Genomic DNA, 18,319 nt, shown 5'->3' on the forward strand with positions numbered 1-18,319 from the left:
TTTCCAAACAGGAATGGGGCCTGAGGACAGAAGAAGGGGACTCTAAGACCAGGACCACAAGTATCAATGCCCTATCTGTGCCACCCAGTCACCTGTGCAGTTTGCCGGCAGCTGTGTTCACAATGGCAATGTGTTCACAAAGCTCAGCAATGCTTGCCCACGGCCAGAGTAGGGATGAAAGAAATGCAATGGGCAAGACCTCTAGCAATGTGATTCTGGACAAATCCTGACCTCTCTGGGCCTCAAGTCCCTAAATGAGGCTAAATGGTTTCTTCATGGACTCCTCCCTCGTCTAGCTATGGCGTGTATACATGGTAGATAGGACTGCAAGCCTTAGATGGGAAGAGCCATGGCTGCCTTGCACTCTCATGCCCCAGTATCCTAGAAACCTCCCCAGAGCTGTAAGTGCCTCGGGAACCAAGCCTGCCTGTTACCCCCCACCCACAACCCCACTCTTCCTCCTCCAGTCTCTGGGACACTTTCTTGGGATTAGAAAAACTCCTTGTCAGATTCATAGCAACCTCTGGCTCTGGGACCAAGGCTCTACACCAGCTCCAGACCCAGGCCCACCTCTGTCTTCCTGAGCTGTTAACGGCCCTCGGGGTCACTGTCACCCCATCATATTCCTGGAGTTTGGTGTGGACTCACAAAGCATCCCTGGCTATACCAGTAGCCAGTGTCTCCTGGGGTCCCTGGAGGCCTGTGGTCCTGACCCTCACCCCAGCCTCTCCTGGATCCCTGCCCCTTCTGTAAGGAACCTACTTCTTCTTATCCATCTAAGTGTTTCAGAAACAGTCAACAGCCAGGTTCTGCCAGGTAATGAACAAGCGTGTTGCAGAGAAGAGAAAGGAAGGAGAAACCAGCCCTGACCAGACACAGCTAGGCAGCCCCACGGCATAAACTGCCCACATTCATCATTTCCTTGAGAGCTGAGGGTACACAGCTCATCCTGAGTGGCTGTATATTGCCGACTTAATCCTCCAAGCAACCCTACCAACCTGTGACAGGTAAAATGTCCCCATCTTACAGAAGAGGCAGAGAGGGACTGATAACATGCCTTAGGTCACATGTCGTCATGTGCATCACACAAGGAGGTAATAGAACACTCTACCCCTGAAGCCACATACCCACCCGCCTCCCAAGCACGTATGTGCTGCCTACATGTCCGCTTGGAGTGTGTGTAAGGAAGGAGGTGGCAGCAGGACGCAGCCCTCTCCCAGAACCGCTCTCCGCTCAGCCTCCTCATCAGACTGTCGTCCCACCAAGGAACACCAAGGGCCACCCCTTGCACTGTACTTCTGACAGTGAGACCCAGGTGAAGTGTGATTTCACCTGAGCACTGAAGTTCAGAGGGGTGGACATGTGCTCTGGATCCTTCAAAGCTGACCTCAGATCTGGCTTTGCCTCTTATCAGCTGTGTAGTCACAGGCTGGTACATAAGCTCTCAGAGCCTCAGTTTCCCCATCTGTAAACAGATGGCAGCTCAGAGTAGACATGTAGCTGGTACACAGTCAGCTCCCTACCTGGTATCCCTGTCCATCGGTTTCAGTTTAGACCCAGGTAAGCGTCTTTTTATGCCCTTACTCTTCAACCTGTGATCAGGTGGGGGTGATGCTGCAAGCCTATAATCCCAGCCCTCAGCAAGTAGATGGGGAGCATCAGGAATCAAGGTGATCACCAAGTATAGGATGAGTGTGAAGGTGGCCTGGGATGCGCACACACAGGCATAGGTACACGCACACCACAATCCACAAGCGTCACACCCCTGAGTGCTAGTTAGAAGGGCAGAGGCTCAGGGCTTGGCCCCAGAGACAGAAGCTACATTCCAACAATTCCCAGATCTGTACAACATTGAACAAAGAGACTTTACATGCTGACCTCCGAGGGTCTGGTCACCTGATCCCAAGAGTGAAAACTGGGGACAAGGAGGAGGAGAGATCAGGGTGAAAAGAACAGCAGAAGAAAAGTACAGCACAGGTATAATCACGGTGAACTGGAGCTGACAGCCCAGGCTGGAGTGCAGGGCGCCCACTGTCTATAGCCTAGCAGAAGGGAAGCTGAGATTTTTCTGAGGCTCCGTCAGGACAAATTGCAGGAAGAACACACACTCATACCTACACCACTGCACCCGTAGATACTCCCTGACACGAGCACAGCACCCTGGGACTTCCCCCCCCCACCCCAATCAGGATGATTCTGAAACAGAAGGCTCCCACATACACAGAGCCTCGGGATACTCCAAGCCCCCTCCCGCTGACTTTATTCTCAATCACCTGCCTAAACCCCAACTCCAACTTGCCTAAGATGGGCAAGGACCCATTTTTACTGGTCCGCTGCTTGGCCCTCTTTCTCAGTAGATCAGGAGGCACCAGGTCCGGCTGCTGAGAGACAGCAGCGGAATGGTACTCTCACCTCACAGACAGCCACGCCGTGTACTTACTCCCAAGCACGTACTCACTCACATACACATGCACACACAGACACACAGGACAAGGGCAATTGTACCGTCTCCAGCCACGGGGCCTCAGGAGCGGCCCTTGTCCACTCTATCCGTGGACAGGTGACAGTCTTACCTCCAACCCCCCATCGTCAGCACCCCACCCCACCTCCCACTGACCTCATTTACCACTGCAGGCTGGACTTCTGGGAAACCCAAGCTTTTGTGGGCACCACAGAAACCCCAGAGTATGGGGCCAGAACCCCAAACAGGCCTAGCATTACCAAGACAGAGCCTCTGGTTCTGGGGGTCAGTTGGGACTGTTGCAGGAGTTGATTTCACAGGTTCAGAAAGGCCTTTGGCCCCAAATTATCTTGAGTCAGGAAGTCCCCTCCCCCGTCCCTCTGAGACTGGCTGCTGGGACAGGCTCCCACCTGAAGTTCTGCTCAGCTCCCTCCCGGGGAGCCACAGCTGACAGCTGGCCTGGGACTGGTGAAAGATGCAGAACAGGGTAGGGCAGGGCGATCTGGGGTCATTAGCCTCTGCCAAGCTCCCACCTGATGGGGGCGCTCTGCCCCAACACCCACCCAAGGACTAGAACCCTAGAAGCCAGCACCTCTTAGGCAGCAAGCCAGACAGGAGAGTATTTAACACCACCTCATACAGACCAGGGAAACCAAGTACCATCCAGACTGTCCCCTTGAGGAAGGCACAGCACTTCAGACAAGGAGAGAGCAGGAGCCCTGAGAACGAGGAGGTGGAGGAGCTCGAGGGGGAATTAACTAGGTTCCAAAATAGCACAGTTGGTTTTGCCTTGCTTCACCCGGCACAGCGTCTGGCTGCTTCTGCTTTCAGTCTGACTCAGACATGGTGGGGGCAGGAGAGGGTGGCCGGTATGGACTGAGGCCACTGGACGACCACAAGCAGTGATCCAGAACCCTCAGCTGAGGGGCTCTTCTTCCCCAACTCCACGCCCTCTCCTGCCCTACCCCAAGATACAGTTGGCTCCAGGGAAGAGAACCTGAAGGCTCCCTGGCTGAGGGGGCTATCCCAGCCTAGCCCACCTGGGTGTCTCCAGGGACGTCAGCTGCCTGACGCAGAGCTCAGCCGTGTACCTAGGGCCTCTCTACCCACCAGCCAAGGGAGCCAGAGGACACTAGCCTGAGGTGACAGCACTTTTCAAGTCAGCATCCCAGTGCTGACCAGCCACCTGCAGCCACCTCCCCGGGGCCACGCGCAGGTATGAGAAAAACGTGGAAGCCTTTTTGCTCCCATTTCTACCTCTGGTAAGCATCAGCCTTTTGCCCTTCCCAAGAGACAGAGAGGAATCCCAACCATGTTGGGGTGGGGTGGGGTGGGGTGGGGACGGCAGCATCTCCTCCCACCCCAAGTAAATATTTTTATCTCCACATCCTTCCTCCAGGACTCTGAGCTGCTCCATTTCCCTCCCAGGGGTTGTCACTCCGGCAGCAGGTTCCCCACATATGCAAGAAGCTTGAACCCAAACGTGAGGGTGAACCAGAAAACCACCCCCAGCACAAGCCCACCTTATAGCTCCTGAGCAAACGCTCTCTGCCCCTGGCCAGCTCACCTGGGCCTGGAGCCAGCACGGCCACCTTTCTATACAGTGGGTAAGGTGGACCTGGGGAGGAGACACTCCTAGTAAGCAGGGAGACTCAGAGGTGAGGTGGGTGGCCAACAGGGGCAGACGTGTGCCTGACACAACCACCAAGACACCCAACTGTGACCGAACGTCAAAAGAGAAGAACTACAAGTGACAGCTAGGAAGAAAAGTAAAGCCCTAAGAATCCATATGCTGCACCTGTCCAGTGGAGATGTGTGACCCCTGCCCCAGCCCTGCCCCAGCCCTGCCCCAGCCCTGCCCCAGCCCTGCCCCAGCCCTGCCCCAGGTAAATTCTGCCCTTGCCAGCTTCAGACTGGGGGCTTTCTTACCCAGCATCTCATGCAGCCACACTGGCCTCAAACTCACTACAGAGGTGAAGATGACCTTATCTTCTGACCTTCTGCCTCCGCATCCCAAGTACTTGGATTACAGACTTGAGCCACTAAGCTTGGTTTCGCATGGGTCTGAAAATCAAACCCTGAGTTCCATGTGCACTGGACAAGCACTCCACCGACTGAGTCATAACCTACCTACCACTCCCTCTTTTTGACTCTCTCTCCCTACCTAGGTAGGCTCCCCACTAGGTAGAGCCCCACAGCATGAGGTCAGCAGGGCTGGGGTAGGAGTGGAATCAGAGGTTGGCCCCTCTCAGAGCAGACTCCACAGATCCTTCACCAGGAAGAAACAGGGGCGACTTTGCAAAACTAACTCCCACACACACCACGTGCCACAAATTGCGTCTTATTTAGAAGGGCACACAAAGAGAAGGACACCAGAAGACTTGACTCCCTGCTATAGTGACTAACTGACTGTCACGGGGTAGCCATGGGCCTGGAGAAAAGGCAGGGGCAGCAAAAGAAAAGGAAGGAATAATGACAGCTGTGACAGCCTTGGGAAGTTGAAGGGGACTCTTAGCAGGGTGTGGTGGCACAGGCCTAAAATCCCAGAACACCGAAGGTGAGCTCCAGGGCAGCTAGAGCTACATCGAGAGACCCAGTCTCAACAAACAAAATAATAATCATGTTTTCCACTTCTGAGGGGGACTGTTGGTTCAGGCTATGTGCCACCCAGCAGGTCACAAACCTTTGTAGATGAAAACGTAGCACTCTGGGGGCTCAGTGTTGGGAATGCAGTAAACACATATTCGTACACCAAGGAAGAGATCCTGCCAGCTTCCTCTTTCAGTTAATGGGACCTTGTAGATTCTCTACGTCTGTTGAACGTAGACTGTGCCATGGAGCCTAGGGGAAGGGGCTGCCTTGGACACAGACCAAAGGGAGTTGTAGAAAGAGGGCTAGGCTGACCACCGGGCTGGGTTTGGTGAACCCAGAAGAAGCTGCTAAGGGTCCAGCCACATCCTCTGGCCCACATCTCTGCCACAAGCAGTCCACCTAAGCACTACCATATGCAGCCAGAGGTGATGGCGATTAGCTTCCTGCCCCAGTGACCCACTATGGACCCCAGCCAAAACCCTCCCTGGATAACCTCAAAGCATGATCTAAGACCCTCCCCCATGAGAGAGAGAGAGAGAGACAATAGCACACCTTTACAATTTACATTTTATCTGATTCCTGCCCTTCCAGAGCCCTGGACCCTACTTTCCCAGGTAGTCCTCGGGAAACCTTCCAAATAAACGGTTTAGAGCCACACTCTTTTGTCAGACAGTAGGAATCTGGACTGACACTGGGCTGCCAGCTCTCAAGTTTAGAAGGGCCAGTTGAGGGGGCTGGAGAGATGGCTCAGTGGTTAAGAGCACCGACTGCTCTTCCCGAGGTCCTGAGTTCAAATCCCAGCAACCACATGGTGGCTCACAACCATCTGTAATGAGATCTGATGCCCTCTTCTGGTGTCTGAAGACAGCTACAGTGTACATATATAAATAAAATAAATACTCAGCTCCAAAATAAATAAATAAAATATTAGAAGGGCCAGTTGCAGGTGAGACGGTGACAGGTGACTTCCTTCCCTGTGGGGACCTGAGTCAGTCACTGGAGAAGACTGCCTGAGCCAGATGCAGTGGCTAAATGTGTACGTAGACCTTTCTGACAGGGGCAGATAAGACTGCCCCTAGATGCAAGCGTTGCAGAGGTAGAGAAAAGAAACTGGGCTTACTAGAATAACTGCAGAACACTACATGTTGGGGTGGTTCCTGGTTCCGACCAGCAGATGCCAATGGGATGGGAAGCCTGGCATTGCTCTCCACCTGCAGGGAGCTTCCGGGCAGAACTGCAGAGCTCGAACACCATAGAAAGGTAGCACACCACTCATTTGATAACACTGTTGTTGTGTTCAGAGATCAGGGAGGGATCAGGTGTTCTTGGGACACCAAGGGATACCATTTGATTCAACATTACAAGCACGGTATTTTGCGGCCGGAGAGACAGTTCAGCAGTTAAGAGCATTGGCTGCTCCTGCAAAGGACCCGGGTCTTGATCCCTGCACTCACAGGGCAGCTCACAACCATTTGTAACTCTAGTTCCAGGGGATCCAAAGCCCTCTTCTGGCCCGAGGGCACCAGGCATACACAGGGTGCACAGACATACATACATGCAGGCAAACACTCACATACATAAAATACAAATTCAAGAATTTTTTAGAAAGTGTTTGTGTTCGGAGGCCGACTGGGCAGAATCTCAGACCCATCACTCATTGGCTGTGAGAGCTTCATCAATGCATCTAGTTTAATAGAGCTCCTGGTGTACAAATGAAATAACCTCCGTCCTGGAGAGTTTCCGTATGGACCAAGTGTGAAGTTTGTACTCCAGCATCTGGCAGATTGAGTGCTCCATAAACCTTGAGAGGTGAACAGCATTCATTCATGGATGGATGCATGCATAGGTGCAGGGATGCAGGGATAAATAGGTGGGTGGATGGATGGATGATGGATGGATGATGGATGGATAGAAGGATGCATGGGTGCATGGATGAATAGATAAATGGATGGATGCATGGATGCATGGATGGATACATGAATGGACACATGCATTCATGTTGGTGGATGCATGGATAGGTGGATAGATATAGGATGGATGGATGGATGGATGATGGATGGATGATGGATGGATGAACAAGGGGGTAGATAGGTGAACATATGTGTAGATGAGGAATGGATAAGTGGGCTGATAAATAAATGGATAAATAGATGAGTGGATAGAGTGACATAATGTATATATAGAGAGACAATTATAAATGATAGGTGGATACACCAGATGGACAGATGAACGTATATAACATTTTTTTAGTCTGTTGTGTGGGTGTGTGCATCACATTTCACAGCATGGGAAAGGAGGCCAGAGGACAACTTCCAAGAGTCACTTCTCTCATTGTGGGTTCTGGGGATTAGACTCAGGCCGTCAGGTTTGTGCACTGCACATTGTACACGTAGTCCCCAGCCTTGACCTGGCTGGTAGCTGTGACTGCATAGTCCTTGCACCCTCTCTAACCCCTGCGTGCATCCCTTCACCACTCCTGGGGATGCTTTTAAGGGCTTTCTCATGTGCTCCTTCATGGGACCTTCTCAAGAAGACCAGGATGAGGCAGGAGAGATGGCTCAGCGGTTAAGAGCACTTGACTGCTCTTCCAGAGGTCCTGAGTTCAGTTCCCAGCAACCACATGGTGGCTCACAACCATCTGTAATGGGATCTGATGCCCTCTTCTGGGGTGTCTGAAGTGCACTCATACACTGCACGAGGAGGAGGAGGAAGAGGAGGAGGAGGAGGAAGAAGAGGAAGAGGAAGAGGAGGAGGAAACGATGACCAGGAAGTTCCTGTCCAATTTTTTAATTTTTCTTTCATTTCATGTGTGTGTGTTTGCCTGCATGCATGTATGGATGGATGGATGTATATCACATGCATGCCCAGAGCCTACAGGGATCAGAAGAGAGTGCTGGGTCCCCAGAACTGGAAAGACAGATGGCTGTAAGCCACCATGTGTATGTTGGGAATCAAACCTGGGTCCTATGCACGAGCAGTAAGTGCTCAGAACAGTTGACCCAAATCTCTACTCCCCTGCCCAGTTTTCTAGTCAGTGTGTAAGTTTCCAGGTCTGTCCTGGTGTTTCTCTTCCTTGGCACCTCCCATAATCCTTCAAGTAGCCGGTACCCAATGCTACCCTCTGAGCTATGCCTGCCATGTTCATGCACTGGGAGCTTGTTCTACTCACTGCTGTGTTCTGACAGGAAGGCATGATGGCAGGGCGTTGGGAAAGGTATAAACAGAACAGTAAGTCTGAGCAGCATGAAGGATGGGAGCCACCCTGGACGTCCCCTTCTACTTCCTATGATCTCCATGTCCCCATGCACCAGCCCTGGCATTTCACAGTCTCACAGGCACAAAAGGATGCCCTGTCACTTTGGTAAGGTACTGAAGGAAGGTGCCAGGCCTCATGTCCAGGATGGACAAGATAGCTAGGAAGGAGGGCTGTGGGAATCGGGGTACAACTAGGGAGGTGAGAAACAAGGACCCCACACAGGACATGTATGGGGACTCTCCCCTTGGCCTTCGGTTTGGGTATAAGACAGAAGTGGGACCCTTCTTAGCCAGAGCTAAGCTGTTCATGGCCGTTCCCTTTGCCACAGAGGCCCCTTCAGGCTGGAAACCTGAGGAGGTACAGAGAGTCAGGCCAAACTCTCAGAATAGAAGCATCGAGAGGCAGAATGTCTTGCTTGCCAGTGGAACCTCGGCCTGGGATGGGGCTCAGAGCCAGTCTGTGAAGCTCAAGAGAGGATTCTCAGCCCAGTCCTGCCTGGCCACGGCCCAGTTCTATACTCCTTTTCCCTATCGGCAGGGCACATACAATACAGCTGGGGTGGGGAAACTGAGGCAGGGCCTGCCTTCCAGCGTTGGAGGCTTGCTCTCCCCACCAACCACACCATCCCTGATCACTATTTTCCTCGCTTGACACAGCACATGGGGGCTCCAGATCCTCGTGTATCAGGTTCCCTCATAGCCCAGGAGAAGTTATTTACCAGGAAGAAGTTTGCCTTGCTTCCCTAGCTGTGAAGAGCTGGGGTCATGTGATTTCAGGAGTCCAGCCTGAAAGTGGGGACCTGCAATCAAGCAGGTCCCTACTCCTGGCCCCACCCCAGGACTCTCTCCTAATCACCAGCGCCCCTGCCCCCTCACCAGTTTGAGGGCTCAGGCCCCCCGTGGGAGCTGCTGAAGAGACCAGGGAGCCACTGCTGTTGATAGCGCGGGTGCCAGGCCCATGACGCAGGCCTGAGGCCCAGGCACACAATGGGGCTGTGTGTGCACCCAATATTACCCTGGAGCAAAGCTAGGCAGGCCAGCATCTGGGCTCAGGCCAAGAATTCATTTCCCTGAAGAGAGCCTCCCACCCCTCCTGGGTAGCAGGGCTGGAGCAAGGGTTGCAAGGATGGGCAAGCCATCGGTCCAGGCAGGAGAAGGCAAACAGGCCACTAGAAACAGGGACTCCTGAGTCTAATGGTTTGGGACCTCTTACAGGACAGGGACAGTGTATTCCTGGGATTGTAATTTCTCTAGCAGTGAGAGAGGGCAGAGGGACACGAGAGTGGCCTGGCCCCACATGTAAGACGTTTCTGCTCCCGCCACAGCCTGCCCAGGGGTGAACTCCATTTGCACGGTGTCTGAGGCACCCAGGACTTCTGGCCATACGGCCTATACTGATAGCCTTAGGGTGCCCCAGGAGAGATGGTGGCACTCTCCCTGGGGGAATGAGTCACCAGCCGGCTGTAGCCAGGATGTTGGGCAGGTCACCGGCAGGTTCAGCTGCCTGCTCCCCTCCCTGAGAGGTCTCAAGGTAGAAAACCACTCAGAAGGTATCAGGTGTTGACCACAACGTCCCAGACTGGACTTGGACCAGCTGCTTCCTCTGGGGCAGGAATTGCTGGTGCCTGTGCTCTGGGGTTTGACACCTCCTGTGGCTGCAGGCTGAAGCACCACAGATAGGGGTATTAAACAGGTAGAGGCAACCAGCGCCCCCCCCCCCAGGAGCAAGCAGAGTTAGAGCAAGGAGTGGAAATGGGCACAGGGGAAGGGAGGAAGTCAAGCCGGCACTTGCGGCTCTAACGGGGAGGGCCCTTTGCTGAAATCACTTTCCATTCTCCTGAGCCGGGGAAGCACCTGGGGACAGGAGCTTCCTGCCCTTGCTTCATCTGGGGCTCCACAACAGGTTTCAGCGGATCTCATACAAACGTGCGGCCCCACAGGCTTCTGCCCACACTCCCCAAAGGTCACACACAAAGGTCACAGTGACGGCCTTAGCCCATCAGACACAGAGAGATGACTGCTCATTTTCTGATGGTCAAAGGCCTCCACCTCCCTAGTCAAGCAACAAGCATAGTGACTGGCATTCCTGTCAGCCTCACACAGTATCATGTCTCAGAACACGCTTAATCCATGTGTGTGTATGGATGTGTACATGTTTATATGTGTGGATGTGTATATAGGTGTGTGTGTGTTTGTGTGTACAGGTGTATTTGTATTTGTATGTGTGTGTGAGTATGTACATAGGTGTATGTATATTAGTGTGTGAATGTCTATGTATATGTGTACACATGCATATGTGCGTGTCATGTATATGTGTGTTTGCATGTAGATGCATGTGTTTGTGTGTACGTGTGTGTATGTGTGGATAGGTATATGTGTGTTTGTGTGTATAGGGGTGTGTGTGTGTGTGTGTGTGTGCGCGCGCGCAAGAGCATGTGGATTTGCACAATGCCCATCTTCACCATGACAGTTTGCTCCTATGCCCCAAGAACAAGAGTGAGGCCCTTAATTTACTCTCACAGATGAATAAACTGAAGGCTGGGGAAGAGCCTACGTTCAGGGTTATGATGGAGTCTGGAAGCCATGGCTGCGGTGGCATGAGGCTAGCTCAACAGAACAGAAGACAGGAAATCAGAAGAAGGACAAAAGGAAAAGGGAGGTGGGAAGAAAGTCACGGTCCAGTCCCAGTTTTCTGGGTCGTCGTGCTGAGGCAGAGGCCTTTTCGCAGCCGATGTGGTGTGTGGGGCTCTGCCCTGCTGCAGAGGCCTCCGTGCTCAGGATCATTCCTCCTGGGAGCTCCAGCCCCGGGACGACTGCTGTCTATCTTCAAGGTTCCTCAGTGTGGAGAAGCAGCCATACAGGTTCAAAGCTCTACCCCAGATCAACTCAGTTGTGCCCTACACTCTGAGGGACACACAGTACCAAGGAGTCTGTGCTGTCTACACCCTCTGGGGTCATCAACCAGAGCAGGGCAGAAATCATCAGAGGATAAGGACCATGAGCAAACAACTACTAGAGAACCCCAGGCCAGCCGAAGCGGCAGGACCCCCAAACACATGGACCCCTTAGGCTAAGGCAAGGGAGGGGAGAAGGGAGGATCTACTCTACCCTAGACAACCCGGGGGGACCTCCCGCACTCTCAAGACCATAGCTTTGGGAAGTATGGAGGTGGGGTGTATAAAGATATCAAGATAACAGTGTACATGTATGAAAACTTCCACAGAACAGTAATATATACTCTAAGAAATAACTTGATATCGATGCGTTTATCTTAAAGACCTCGGCTTTCCCTGGCTCCTCATCTAATAGCTGGCCAGAGGAAATGGTAGCAGGTATTCCAGAGAGCACAGGGTGGCTGCAGCCCCTGGCTCCAAATGCCAGCCTGTTCTCCACAACTCCAAAGCACAAGGGAGGGGACACAGGCACCTCCCCGGCAGCCCCCATCACTTCAGCCCCATGCACCCCCATGCCCTGCGGCCAGGTATTACAATCTGATCCAGCATATATGGCAAGGGACAAGGCCAGCCTTGGGTAATAAGCCCGACTCCAACCCACCTTCATGTTCTCAACCCCACACGGCTGCTGTGTCAAAGTCACCGCTGCCACTGTGCCTGGTACACACTGATTCTTCTGAACCCCATCCCAAGAGTCATCCGACGACGGAGAGAAAAGCCGAGAAGCCCTCTGTCTCAGCCTCTTCCCGGAGCCCTGAATCACCCACCCACCCCCATTAGCTAACGCCTCCTCCTTCAGCTGCCTCATTTCATCCTGGCCTGCTCCCCTTTTCTGAGACCCTTGTCTGCAGGGGATCAAAGGCCAAATGAACCTCCTGATGGCTACCTTGGGAAGCCTATGCTGTGACCTGTGCTTTGTGACCAGTGGCAACGCCCACATCGCCGCACACTGTCCCCATGCACAGGACTGGAGCAGGATGAGAGGGCAAGAGAGGGCAACCCAGGAGCACTAACAAGGCACCTGCTACACAACCAGCTTCAAGTCACGACAGGTGCATGACTTAAGAGCTCGCCTCAGCTCTCCTCCAGGCCTCAGAAGCATCCACAGGGGTCGCCCTGCACCACACGTTGGCAACATTTGAAGCGAAAGCTAAAAATAGACCCCATGATGAGTCACAACTAAGAATAAATAGGCAGACAGCCCTCCAGGAGAGGACACTCTGCCGGGGGAGCACCACCTCCTGCCATCCTCCGGCCCTTCGCTGAGCCCCACATCGCACACAGACAGCCTTCACAGCGAGCCCTGCTTCAGCACCTGCACAGCCAGGCAAGGCACAGCACAGCTCATCCTCCAGCGACCCCACATGAAAGACAGGGAAAACGGCATGTGAGAGCTGCAGAGAGGCCCACTGCACGGGTAAACTAAGGCACCAAGACACATCTCTTCCCTGCCCTAACACTGGTTCTCATCAGGGCATGGAAAAGAAAGCCATTGCCCCCAGCTGGTACATCGGCTCACCTGTGAAATGGGTATCCGGAGCCAGCCAGACCAACTCTCTGCAGAGTCATCAGCAGGCAGAGAGACCAGAGAGGGGCAGGAGCATACTAGAGGACTGAGGTCACACAGCAGTCAATCCAGAAAAGTCTCAACCAACTGGACCCCATGCTTGGGGTCTCCTTCTACCTACTGACTGCCCCAGAGATCACAAGCTCGTTTCGTTTGCGCACATCTGTATGTGGGATTTGGGAAGCACACAGAACACCCACTCTCCAGAAGGAACTCCTCTCTCCAGCAGCACTGGGTGGGGACTTTATTAGAGGGGGAGCCCAGGCCCAGAGAACACAGTGCAAGACAAAGCTTTAGCCCGTGCCAGCCTTTGAAGTGTCTCCAGGAACCACGTGCCAGGCACACAAGACGTTCGCATGCTGGGAGCCAGGGGGTGGGGGCTGGAGAAAAGTCAGGCACAGCTCTCAGTGCAGAAGCTCCACTCGGGGGAGAAGGAAGACGAACAGGGTCCTAGGTCCATCTTGGTCACTGAGTCAGAGCCCCTGGTCCAGCCTCAGTGAGATCACAGGTAACCACACATAGTCTACTGCAGGTCCGTCTAGAAATGGGGCTTTAAATATCAGGACTCAAGTGCCGTGGGGACACATCAAAGGGATGTAAAGAGGACAGGAAGGCTGGCGGATGACTCAGCAGGCCAAAGTACAAGGTCCTGAGTTCAGATCCCCAGGAAAATGCAAACAGAAAGCCAGGAGTGGCTGTACATGCGTCTGTATGCCCAGCGCTGTCCATCCAGGGAGCAGTCACCCGGGCTTGCTGCCTCCCAGTCTAGCCCCAGGGTCAGAAAGAGACCCTATCCCAAGGGAATAAGGTAGAATTTGATAGGGCAAGACACTCAATGTCCTCCTCTGCACATGTGCACTCACAAGTACACACACACCACACATATGCGTATACCACATACTTGTTCATACATACACATACACAAAATTAATTTTTTAAACACTTTATTTATTCATCTTATATATGACGAGTACACTGTCACTGTCTTCAGACACACCAGAAGAAGGCATCGGATCCCATTACAGATGGTTGTGAGCCACCAGGTGGTTGCTGGGACTTGAACTCATGACCTCTGGAAGAGCAGTCAGAGCTCTTAACCGCTGAGCCATCTCTCCAGCACACAAAGTTAATTTTTAAATGAGTAGTAGCCCATTGAAGGCTCTAGCAAGTCCAGCAAAGAACTCAGCCCGCTTTGTACACTACATAAGCACTCTGCCGTCCAGCTACAACCCAGCCTTCATTTTCGCCTTTAATTTTATATTTGTTTGTGTGGACAGGATTTCTGTGGACAGCCCTGGCTGTTCTGAACTCAGACATTAAGCCTGTCACTGCGTCCCGAGTACTGAAATTAAAGGCATATGCCACGACCACCCAGCTCTCTCATTTTGCTCTGTAGGAGCTGGAGAGATGACTCAGTGGTTGAGAACACTTTTTGCTCTTGCAGAGGACCTGAGCTCGGTCCCCAGCACCTGCATGATGGCATGATGTTGACTCAGGCCATCTGATGTCCTCTTCTGACCTCTGTGGGCATCATAAATGCACATGGCACAGCCATGCTGCAGGCACTCACAGACACGAAGAAAATAAAAACAAATAAATAGCGTACATATTTATGGGTACAATTGGTGTTATAATTTATTCACACCACGTAGAATAATTAAACCAAGCTAATTAACATGTCTGACGCCTCAACTACTTATCATTGATAATTCTGAATGTATAAGACGCTGTAATTCACTGAATTTGCTGTGCTGTTTGACATGTCCCGAGGGGAGGGGTACAAATTTTCTTGTCATATTTCCAATATTGAGGCTCTTGTCATAGTAAGGCTCCTCCTCTGACATTTTCTATCGCCCATATTTCACTTTTCAGAAGGCCACCATCCATACCTGCTTGACCCCCAAAGCCATTTCAGAAACCGTCCTGGGGAAAGCCTGGGAGATGCACATTATCAATTCCAGCCGTTTGCATAGCAGTCGACAGGAGACTGGAGACTCTGAAGCAGACTCAAATCAAGGGCAGATATCAATACTGGAAAGTTCCGTGAGCCGGCTCTTCTGTCACACAGACCGCCTTAACACAACCTGGGAACTTTGAATCCCTAGGTAGTGGGGGCGAGGAGGGACACTGAATGGCTAGAGGGCCAGGCTCCCTCAGTAGATTACCGACAAGGCGGTTTCCATTCACAGGAACCACATAAATCAAGTACTTTGCTGCCCTTAGCTCACGTTAATTCTCACAATCAAACACCAGGTACTCAATACATGCGGCTTTGTATTAAACACAACAATGTACTACGGAGCTCATGCCTAAGCTTCTAGGCTCCCTGCTCAGCGGACCGGAAGCTGCCCACCGCTTCCTGGAAATTGACCGCTACCTTGGGCACTGCCCCTCCCCCTGGCAACATACAACTCAAGCTGGGGCTCCTAGGAGACTCAATGCAGGGGGGGGGGTGCTTCAGAGGCTGGGGGTTCCCAGACCTGGTCTCACCCCCTGGGGCCTCAGCCGACCATCTCTACTCAAAGCCAGGGATATCCCCAGCCTGCCTCGATCACAGGCTTCTCCCCACAGCTCCTCCCACTGCCCTCGGTCACAGGGTGGGAAGGAAGGGGGATTCTCCAGACAGGCACCTGATGTCCTCGTGACCTTCCTCAGTCCTCCCAGCCCGAGAGAGACAACATTAACCCACCCAGAGCTCCCACACTTCCTGCAGCCCGGTCATCCGTGCTGAGTCACGAGGCAGGCATGGGCATTGCCGCTAGCAGGCCGTCAGCTTATGTGTTAGGTACCCACTGTACAATTGAGACACTGAGGCCCAGAGTGGTCCAAGTACTTGCCAGGGCTAGGCCTTACGGCATAAAAGGGCTTTTGGCTCCTTGAGCAGGACTCAGAGCTGAGGGTCGGGTCGCAGACCAGGCCTACCAGAGCCAGCTGCAGCTGCAGAGGGCAGGAGAACATTCAGGAGGTTCCCGAGGCACAGCGAGAGAAGGAAAGATGAGCCCCTCATTTCAACCCAGATTCTACAGGCAGGGAGGGGAGCGTCCCAACCTGGAGTCCTCAATACCACCCCACTAAAACAACTTTACCCAGTGTCCCCAGATGACGCCCACCCAAACCTCTGCTCTGACACACATGACACCTTCTGCCAGGCACGGCCTTGCAGCCTCCACCAATAAGAAGCTGCCTCTCTTAAGAGGCTCTTTAGCCCCCAGATCAGCAGCCAACCAAGCATGCCAGGAACTGTCTCCTCCTCTCTCCTCTCTCCTCTCTCCTCTCTCCTCTCTCCTCTCTCCTCTCTCCTCTCTCCTCTCTCCTCTCTCCTCTCTCCTCTCCCCACCCCCAGCCAACACTCCGGATCACCTATCCTCTGCTTGAGCTTGTGCAGAACTGGGCCCTGAAGACCCCCTTCCCCCTCTGCCACGTCTCTGGGTTCTGGACACCTCAGCCCCACTAGGGCGCTGGGTCTTATATTTAGGAGGTGTTGCAAAAACTCTGCGCAGGAGAGAGAGTCTCTAGGATGGCCCCAAAGTTTTTTACCATGACTCACAGAAAGATGTATTTCATTTGACCTTGGAGACACACACACAAAACAAAGTGCTTTCCAAAACAGAAGTTCCTGGTGTACTGACACTGTGCAACACACTAAATTGTTCTGTTCTCTCCTCTCTCTCTCTCTCTCTCTCTCTCTCTCTCGCTCGCTCGCTCTCGCTCTCTCTCTTTCTCTCGCTCTGTGTGTGTGTGTGTGTGTGTGCGTGCGTGTGCGCACACGTGCACGCGCATGTGTACCTGAAGCTCACTGTTCCCCTTGGCTGGCTGATGAGAAGTTCTTGAAATCCTCTGTCTTTGACTCCCAACCCTGGAGTTACAGGTATCTGTGGCCATGCCTGGCTTTTATGTGGCCGCTGGGGATTCAAACTCTGGTCCTTATCCTTGCACAGGAAGTGCTTTCATCCGCTGAGCCTTTGCTATTACTCCTCTGGGTTTCAGAAGTGTCTGTAGTGGCTGGAGGATGGCCCTGTGGGAAGGGGGGCTTCCTGCTCTCCCAGAGGACTTAAGTCTGGGTCTCAGCACCCCTGCCCCATGGCTCAGGACAGGCTGAAGCCCTAGCTCCAGGGTGAGTCTACTCTCTCTATGAGAACACCCAATTACATGGCATATGCTCACATAAAACATATTTCCGTTTGCTTTTTGGTTTGTTTTTCGAGGCAGGGTTTCTCTGTGTAGCCCTGACTGTCCTGGAACTTGCTCTGTAGACCAGGTTAGCCTTGAACTCAGAGATCCACCAGATTCTGTCTCCCAAGTGCTGGAATTAAAGGCGTGCGCCGCCAACTCCCGGTTTACATATTTAAAACAAAACAAGGCTAGAGAGATGGCTCAGCAGTTAACAGCACTAGTTCTTCTCCCAGAGACCCAGGTTCAATTCCCGGCCCCTGCGTGACAGCTCACACCTGTTCGTAACTGTAGCTCCAGAGGACCCAACACCCTCACAGAAACATGCAGGAAAAAACAAAAAACAAAAAACCCACCAATTCACATAAAATAAAAATAAATAAAATAATCTTTAAAAAAAAAAATCCTGTTTGTGGAGACCACAGCACTGATTTCATGAGTTCAATTAGTGGCCTGGTCCACAGTTGAAAAAGCCCCTCCCTGAGCACCCTTTCATGTGGTGCAGCCACAAGGCCAGACCTAGCAATGCTGCTCTGTTCTACCCAATCCCAGCCTCCCCACCTGTCTAGAGCACAGGACCTGTGAGGATCTCCAATCCCAGTGTGAAGAAAGTGAGGCTCAGAGAGAATCCACTCAGGTCTTCTAGGCTGTACAGCCAGACGTACCCCACACCACTCTCCATCAGAAACAACCAAGGGCTGAGGGAACAGCACTGAAGGCCTGAACCCCAGAACAACAGTCACAAAATCACCTGCTTGGCAGTGTTCTGTCACAGGTGCAGAGACAGCCCATGGTGCTAGTGGGTGAGGGACACTTATTGGTTGCCAGGCTGTATGCCTTTGTGTCTTTTAATACCCACGATGAACACACAAGATGGGGGACTACACTTGTCAACCCCATTTTAGAGGAGTGGAAACTGAGGCACTCTGAGAGCAAATTACCTGCTAGGATCATACAGCTGAAAGGTTTCAGGACTGGGATTCAAACCCTGACCCAACAACCTACATAACCTTCTCACTGGGACCTAGAGACAAGTCTAGGGGTGAGGAGACCCAGGCCCAACTGGGGCTGGCTCCTAGTTTCCCATGATTCCCGCCATCCTCTGCTCCTAATTGGATCTGGGCACGCTCTACAGCTGGACCTTTCTCATCCTCCCTTCTGCCTCAGCCCAGCCCAGAAGATGAAGGGGCCGGCCTGAGATACAGGGTAAGACAAAGTCTCAATGAAAGGATCCTGAGGCCAGAGGGATTCTCCTGTCTGAAAATGCCACGCATGTGTGCACACCCTTGCATGGACCTGGGACAGGGTAACCCTTGGAAG

General features: G+C 52.7%; 1 protein-coding gene across 7 annotated transcripts in view; it reads right to left on the bottom strand.

The window, feature by feature from the left end:
• Positions 1-18,319, bottom strand: part of Tfeb (transcription factor EB) — a 54,679-nt gene that overhangs the window by 18,472 nt on the left and 17,888 nt on the right. Inside the window, exon 1 of one of the 7 annotated variants that reach the window (XM_087565789.1) lies at positions 4,391-4,436. The exons of 4 other annotated variants lie outside the window; for them this stretch is intronic. Coding sequence is in view for 1 of the 3 variants with exons in the window: in XM_087565787.1 (XP_087421913.1) it covers positions 2,618-2,622 (5 nt within the window). In the remaining 2 variants the exon portion in view is untranslated. Of the gene's footprint in view, positions 1-2,617; positions 2,946-4,028; positions 4,156-4,390; positions 4,437-18,319 lie in introns of those variants that run through there. 2 more of the 7 variants (XM_087565792.1, XM_087565787.1) reach the window with 2 other exon arrangements.

The sequence above is a fragment of the Rattus norvegicus genome, chromosome 9, assembly GCF_021556685.1.
Source record: "Rattus norvegicus strain SHRSP/BbbUtx chromosome 9, alternate assembly SHRSP_T2T, whole genome shotgun sequence".
NCBI lineage: Eukaryota > Metazoa > Chordata > Mammalia > Rodentia > Muridae > Rattus > Rattus norvegicus.